This window comes from Pundamilia nyererei, unplaced genomic scaffold (genome assembly GCF_000239375.1).
Source record: "Pundamilia nyererei isolate P.nyererei 1_Seehausen unplaced genomic scaffold, PunNye1.0 scaffold00750, whole genome shotgun sequence".
Taxonomy (NCBI): domain Eukaryota; kingdom Metazoa; phylum Chordata; class Actinopteri; order Cichliformes; family Cichlidae; genus Pundamilia; species Pundamilia nyererei.
In genome coordinates this window covers 46,219-54,562 of record NW_005188151.1, presented here as the reverse complement: position 1 = coordinate 54,562, position 8,344 = coordinate 46,219, and the positions used below count along the sequence as shown (strand labels likewise).

General features: G+C 38.3%; 1 protein-coding gene across 1 annotated transcript; it reads right to left on the bottom strand.

Annotated features, from left to right (window-relative positions):
- Positions 1 to 3,076: 3,076 nt before the first annotated feature.
- LOC102203336 (H-2 class II histocompatibility antigen, E-S beta chain-like) lies at positions 3,077 to 6,763 on the bottom strand. Its single transcript, XM_005754925.1, has 6 exons — positions 6,692 to 6,763; positions 6,218 to 6,490; positions 4,208 to 4,421; positions 4,060 to 4,127; positions 3,843 to 3,965; positions 3,077 to 3,275 (listed from the first exon to the last, which is right to left on the bottom strand). Exons 1-6 carry the CDS (start codon positions 6,744 to 6,746, stop codon positions 3,253 to 3,255), a joined length of 756 nt encoding a protein of 251 aa, XP_005754982.1. The 5' UTR covers positions 6,747 to 6,763; the 3' UTR covers positions 3,077 to 3,252.
- Between the last annotated feature and the right edge of the window lie 1,581 nt (positions 6,764 to 8,344).

The window sequence follows — 8,344 nt, the reverse complement described above, 5'->3', positions numbered from 1 at the left end:
CCAGTGAAGTTCCTGAAGAACAGGGGTGATGTGCTGGTAGGAGGGGGTTCTGGTGATAATTCGAGCAGCAGAGTTCTGAACCAGTTGAAGCTTATGGAGGGATTTTTGGGGGAGACCATGCAGAAGAGAATTGCAGTAGTCAATACGGGAGGTAACAAGACTATGTACAAGAATGGACATAGACTGGGTGGAAAGAGAAGGAAGCAATCTGTTAATGTTACGTAGATGGAAGTAGGCAGTACGGGTGAGATTATTGATGTGAGATTTATAGGAAAGTGAACTGTCTAGGATGACACCAAGGCTCTTAACCTGAGGAGAAAGGAAAACTGTGGAGTTATCGATGGTGAGTGAGAAATGGTTTGCCTTCAAAAGGTTGGATTTGGTGCCGATAAGGAGGATCTCAGTTTTATCCTCATACTCATTGTACTCATTTTATACTCAGTATGTCAGTCATGTTACTGACTTACTGCCAATTAACCTCTAAATGCTCCTCCAGCTGATTCACTTTAATAACAGTGACTTTTCCAAGCTTTTGTTGCCTGAATACAAATCATTGCATTTTGTTTTTATTGACCAAACCAGAATGAGAATGTTAAAATTTACAATGTTGACTGGGAACTGCAGTAATAGATAATATTGTTGGGTGTAACTATGAGTTCAAATGGCTGTTTTATTTATCAGCAGTGGTCTAACATTGGGTAAGCTCTTTCATGTTAGGTTTGAGGGTCAGCAGTGATGTAACTAACCAAAATAAATGAGACTCATGAATGTTAAAAATATAGATATTTTTTTAATAATAGAATAACATCACTTCTATCCTGGGCAGGTTTACCTTACTCAACCACTTTGATTTCTCAGCAAAACAAAAAAAAATAAAATTAAATTAAATTCTGGCACAGTTATTTGTTCATTAAGAAATTAAAAAAGAGTGTTCTAGAAAAACACTTTTCCGTGCTGCAGGACAGTGGTTTCATGGTCAGTGTTTAACCCTTTGAGGTCCTCACCAAAGAAAAAAGCAATGGAAATGTTTTTGTTTCGATTTCTTATTGATTTGGGTGACTAATAACCACAATCAATATTTCTTTTTTTCAATAGACCCTTTAGTTTTTAAAATATTGATTTCTACCAAACAGTTGAGATGTCCCTCTATGGTAAAAGTATGAAATGTCATGCAAATACAAGTACATTAGATAATACAGTTGAGAAAAAATCAAATAAAGTGCCAAATTATAATTAAATTAATAACAAAACTATCCAGGCCATTGGATAAAGTTTATTTCTAGTAGCATGCCAGTGAACACTGCTGTTTTCATTCCATCAAATGAAAGTATTATATCAAACAACAAAATACATAGTTTTTTCATCTGCAAATGTGAAAAATGTGCTACAGCACAAAATACTCACATTCAGGCCACTTCTGATTGAATGCTACTGTGCAAAAATGAGTTTTGTGTTTAAAATAGAATAGTGCAAATCAAGCACATCTGCTTGTGGTTTTGGTCGTTGGGGTCTTAGGGTGTAGCATTTATTCTGTAGTCTTGGAGAGCTGGATCATGGTTGTCCAACTCTAGATGCTGGCTTGTTAACTTGGTTCAGACACAGCCAGGTGGAAACCTTTTGAGAGCCATCGGTTTCTGGTCCAGTAGGGCACAGTCCCTCTTGTAGACCAGGTATTCAAGTCAAGGATGTATCTGAACAGTGGAACTTTTAACTTATAACTTGTCTTGTACAGGTGTAATAGCATATCAGAAACTTTAATTCCTCCCTTATGCTAATTATATACACGGATGAGTGATGGGCATGGAATGGTGATCTAATGATGTTTAGGAGGTTGACACATTTTGTGTCAAACCATTGCATTGCAATCAGACCTTGATCAGCCTGTAATAACAGGCGTCATGGCCCTTCTTCATTAGTTCTTTGTCTGCCATCAGGGGAGCTCCACAGGTGCAGTTTGGTCATACAGTACCAATGCACCTGACACCCAAGGAGGTGTGCAAGTTCTGGACCAAGCTGAAACTTGTGAAGAACTGCGGTTCTTTTATGGGTTTGCATAGTGGTTTTTTTTACAACTTTGGCCCCTTAAAGGTAGCTTCTGTTCCTTTTCACTCAGTGGAGCATTGAAGAATGTAGACCCCTTGATACAGCAGCAAGTCGTGGATGATGCCAGATGAACTTGCTTGGCAGACCAATTTAAAGCCACACTCATCTGATTTGTTGGCAATATATTGGTGGAGAGTGCCAGCCCTTGTTGCTTCATATGAAACCATGACCTCAAACACACTGTGGTTGAAGGTGGGTGATATCATCAGTATCATGCCACAGGATCATGTGATTTTGAGCCATATAATTGTTTAGTGTCCATATAGTACTTGTTAAACATGAAATTATAATTTTAACAACTTAGTAATATTAATTTACCAGCTACTGTAATTTGATTAAAAGGTAATCAGTTGTGATATTTATGATTTACACGTGTTATTCTTGATTTTTACAATATTTATTAATATTAACTCAGAAAGTTACAAAAATGACTTACTGAGGAAATTATTTCAGCATATTCTTGCTGTGCTAACACTTAATGTGATTTATCAATAGCAATGGATAAACAAAATGGGTCTAGTGGTCTGATTTTATGGCAAATAGTCAATTTTAATAACATTTAGGTTATGTTAGCATTAGCACCATAAAGATGCTTTTGTTTGACCACTTTTTTAAAAAATTATTAAACATTTAATTTCACTTTTTTAATACATTCAAGTGACATACATCTGTTTAGTAAGTCCTCCAACACTATCATATATCAAAAAATGTTATCTTCCTACCTTAGTTTTATTGGGAGAGGGATAAGAAGAGCCAACAGTTTCCATTTGCAGTGCCTTCTGATTTTTTTGGCATTACAGATGTAAACCAATTGGTAGAAAAGACTCAATAAGGTAGGCCAATTTCAGTGAAAGCCTCAGTTAGATATAGGGCCTGAAAATGTGCTCTACCAATTGGTTGACCGGAACACTAAAGGGTTTTAAACAGTGTACAGTGACATCAAAGTGTTGATGCATGTAAGTAAGCACACAGGTGAAATGTTATGTTTATTGTGGTTCAAAGACATTAATTAAACATCTATACATGAGTTTGGTCATGGATCAGGTTCAGAGTCGCCCATTCCAGAGATCATGAGTCTGCTGAACACACAAATCAGCTGCTTCTTACTCCATCAGAAAGAGCCAGGACTAGGATCAGGATCCTGCCTCATTAATTGAAAAACAGAGTATGATCTAGATAAAGAGATAAGGACAGAGTCAATAAGACACTCTTTATCCACATGAGGACAACGGATCTCAATCAAACATCAACAACAATGATTCAGTGAAGTCCCTAGTTTAAATGCATGGAAAAACGGGTCTGAACTGGTGTGAAATCCTTTAAGTCTGAGAGGGAGATGCCTGAGGCCTGAAGCAGCTGAGGTTGTCTAAATAAGGGACTAATATCTAATCAGAGGACAGCAGATAAAATATAGAGTTCAAAAATACACATGTGATTGTGTTAATTGGTAATTTAGCTTCCAATGCAATATTAGAATAAAAAATTGTAATAAAAGCTCAGACTCAGGCCCTTTAGATGGAGAGCCAATCCAGACCTCTTATTCAGGGATAGCTGGGATCTATCACATTTGAACGCATCAGTGAAATTAGACTGGGGCCTAAATATGGACTTAAAACTTGTCTAAACTTGTGAGAAATTAAATTCACTAGCTGAAAGTGAATATAGAACATAAACAGGCTAACAAAAAGGCTGACATAAACGCTTGCCAACTGGTCTGTGAGTGTGAGTCCTGGTCTAACCTGCGGCTTTCCACCTGTAGAGAAAACATCCAGCCAAAAGTAAGATCAGACCCAGGGTCAGTATAGAGGCTCCGATGGCAATCAGCATGGTTGATTCAGGAGTTGATTTGTCCGAGGACGGCTCTGAGTTGGACAGGTGACAGACAGAGGCCAACAGTCAAACAGACAGGTGAGCAGTCAAATACATATTTCTGTGGACATAAAGACAGGTATTTACCCCAGTCAGTGATCAGAGGTTCCTTCAGGCTGGCGTGCTCCACCACACAGGAGATGTTCTCACCAGACCTTCAACACAAAGACCACTGATTCACAAACCACTCACAGAACTGGATCTGGAAATGAACCTGGATCTGATGTGGACTGACCTGGGTGTGTACTCCAGGTAGGAGTGAGTCTGGTAGTACCAATCACCATTTGCCATCTCCTTAGTGGAAGTGACATCAGAGGTGACTTCCTGTCCGTCTCTGAGCCAGCTCACTTTGATCTCACTGGGAAAGAAGTCGTAGACGCTGCAGACCAACATGGCAGGATGTTGACCAGAAAGCGGAGTCTTGGACTTAATTCTGACACTGGGCTGAACTAAAAACCACACAGATATTATATTTCCATTGTGGCAATATTATGTGTAATGGAATAGAATCATCTGTAATCTACCTATAGAAAATGTGTTAGCTGTCAGAATAATGGCATAATTTTGGTTATTTGTAATTAAATAAATTAGAATTGCAAATTTCAAATCAATTTTATTTATATTGCTTCAAATCACAACAGTTGCCTATTGTAAGGTAAAATCCCTACATTAATATAAGGAAATAAGATAAAAAAATGCAACAATCATATGACCCCTATGAGCAAGAGTTTTGGTGAGAAAACTGAAGGCTCTCCCTCACATTCTACTTTTAAATACTCTAGGAATGACAAGTAAGCCTGCAGTGCGAGAGTGAATTGCCTAATGGCATGATAAGATAAGATGAGGTCTCATTATTAAGGAGCAGGATTTTAAATTAAATTCTGGATTTAACAGGAAGCCACTGAAGGGAAGCCAATACAGGGGAAACATGCTTTCTCTTTCTAATTAATAATTTATAATATCATAATTTTATTAATATCATATTTTTATTACTTCCTTTATTACACCCTAAGCTCATGAATAATTTATTGGGGTCATAAATCACTCTGTTTGACATAAGGGGCGTAATATCACTCTCTCGAATGAACTAGTTTTTCAGCGTCACTCTGAGACAGGATATTTCTAATTTTAGAGATGTTGCACAAATGGAAAAAAGCAGTCCTACATATTTGTTTAATATGTGCATTGAAGGACATCTTGGTAAAAAATGACACTTTTTTTTTCAAATTGCAATTATTAATTAACACTAACAGTGTCAGTGTGACATAGGCTACGTTCACACTGCAGGCGAAAGAGCATCAAATCCGATTTGTTTGACCCTATGCGACCCATATCCGATCATGGTATGACAGTGTGAACGGCACAAATCCAATATTTTCAAATCCGATCTGGGTCACTTTCGTATGTGGTACTGAATCGATACATATCTGATGTTTTAGAAAGCGACTGCTGTTTGAATGGTCAAGTCGCATTAAATCTGTCTTTTACGTCACCGACACAAGACAGACGCCAATTATAGCGCCGGAGAAGACATCGCAAATGCTTCCTGGCCATCCAGTGAAACTGTTGGGAAGACTGCGTTGGAGAAACATGAACATTTTATTTGTACTGTATAATCTGCAGATTCTAACAGAAATCTGCAACTATCCTTTGAAGCACCGCTCCTCTCTAAAACAGCAATAAGGATCATTATTAGGTTATTTACATTATTATGTAAATAACAAAATAACTTAAAGCAAAAATTGGGAAACGTAAAGTCCGAAGTCTTTATATTAAGGGCCATCAGTCAAACAATACTGTTTGCTCTGAGTCTAAACAGAGCGCGTTGTGTGTGACGTCTTCTTTTGCACACGCGGGCCGCTTTGAGGGTTCACACTAGAGCGTTTGCTGTCGCATTTTATTTGTAGTGTGAACAAGCAGACAAAAAAATCGGATTTGAAGAAGCTCAAGTTTTGCCACCAGCATTCAATGCAAACTGTATTTACACAAATATTTGTTAAATCATCTTCTACTTTTTAACTTCTAATTAAAGTTTTAATTAATCCTGAAATAATTTAATAAAAAATTTTCATTGTTAAAAAACTTCGTTTCTTGAATTTTAAAGAAACAGAACTCCAGTAGACTCCAAATTTCTAAACAAATTTAAACCTTCAGGAGTTTAAGGATTAAACTGAGTGATTCAGAGTGTTGGTCACTGTGTGGCTGAACATGATGCCCTGATGATGTTGCACAACTACACACTCACCTGACTTAGCTAGAACAGCCCGATCATGAACATCAATGTTATGGTAACAATATTCCGTTACCATTCGTCTCATTAAATTCAGCCGTGCAGTATCATTGTTCCAGAGCATTGCCAGCTCCACTCCATGCTCAGTGAATCCAACATACTTCCCCACACTGCTGCTGAACCTGATGTACTCTATCTTCTTGTAATAGCGAGAGTAGATGTACTCGATATGCTTCAGCGCAGTGGAGTTAAATTCACAGCGTTCCACCCTATACTCTAAAAATCCATCTGAAGAACAAAACAGAACATCAGTGAAGTGCAGACTGTGGAGAACTGATCATACCTGCTCTATAATAGATGATAAAGTATAAACTGTATGTTGTATTGATGAGTCTTTTGATCAATGAACCATGTATTGATCAACAATATACAGACCAAAGATGGATGTATTAATTGGTAATAGTGTGTTGATCAGTGCATTGATCATACCTGCAGTGCGGATGCTGATGAAGAGGAGGGTGAAGCAGAGAAAAGATGAAGCCATGTTCCTGAGTGCTCTTAACAAACTGCCTCAGTCTGACTGAGAGCTGCTTTAAAAGCCAGATGACATAGTCACTTGATCACAGCATCACCTGTTAATAGGAAGAACTCTCTCAGAAAGGTTTCTTCTGTAGTTTATAACCCCACCCTGCCACACCCCTTTTTTCTCTAGCTAATGCAGTCCTAGGTATTAATGCGACTGAGGACTGAGGATGTTCAGATGGAAACACTGTGACTTATTTGTTCAGATAAAGATAAACTAAATACAAAATGATAAGATAAGATAAGATAAGATAACCTTTATTAGTCCCACACGTGGGAAATTTGTTTTGTCACAGCAGGAAGTGGACAGTGCAAAAGTTATGACGCAAAAATTAGAATACAATAAGAATAAATACAGTACACAGCTGTACAGAATAGAATAAAATAAAATACTATATACAGTAGAATAAAATAAAATAAATATACAATAAGATAAAAATAGAATACAAATACAAATGCTATATACAACTGAGTAAAAATACAACGATGACAGAAAGGATTATTGCACTTAGTATCATTGCATATGTATGGATGTGTGTGTTTGATCAGTTAGAGTTTTTATTATGGAGTCTGACAGCAGTGGGGAGGAAAGACCTGCGAAATCTCTCCGTCCCACACCGTGGGTGCCGCATTCTCCCACTGAAGGAGCTGCTCAGTGCTGTCACAGTCTGCTGCATGGGGTGGGAGACGTTGTCCAACAGGGATGACAGCTTAGCCACCATTCTCCTGTCACTCACCACCTCCACTGGGTCCAGAGGGCATCCAAGAACAGAGCTGGCCCTTCGGATCACCCTGTTCAGTCTCTTCCTGTCCCCAGCAGAGATGCTGCCGCCCCAGAAGACCACGCCATAAAAGATAGCAGAAGCCACCACAGAGTCATAGAAGGTTTTCAGGAGTGGGCCCTCCACTCCAAACGACCTGAGTCTCCGCAGCAGGTACAGCCTGCTCTGCCCTTTCCTGTAGAGGGCGTCTGAGTTATGAGTCCAGTCCAGTCTGTTGTTCAGATGAACACCAAGATTTGGCTTTTATAAAGTGTGATATTATCTATCGTTAAGCAAATATACTGCAACCAGCAGGTTCATCATGTTCATTAGTCAAAGTAAACTTTATTGCCATCTCCGCTACATACAGTATCATTATTGATGACAGTACGTGTTAGACAAAGTAAAGCTTCAATTTCTTTGAAGACCTGAAACATTTAAGTGTGATAAACACATCAACAGTATTTTCATGATTGATTATGGTGAATTACTCTGAGGTCAGAACCACATCTCTAACTCTGGAACTGCATGAGCCTGTGGACGTCAATTAAGCTGTTAATGAACCTGCAGTCAGCTGAGACTGAATAAATTACATGGATGAGTGATGAAATCTTTCTCCCACTGAAAACGTCACATCCAGATGAACAGAATCAACTTTTTGAGATTTTCTTACCTGGATGACTGAGCATGTATCAAGACATTATTGATCAGTTCTACAGATCTTTAATCAGTGATTCTACAGTAAATGATTCCGAGGAGCCGACTGACAGTGTAAAAGCTTCATTACTGTCCACAGACT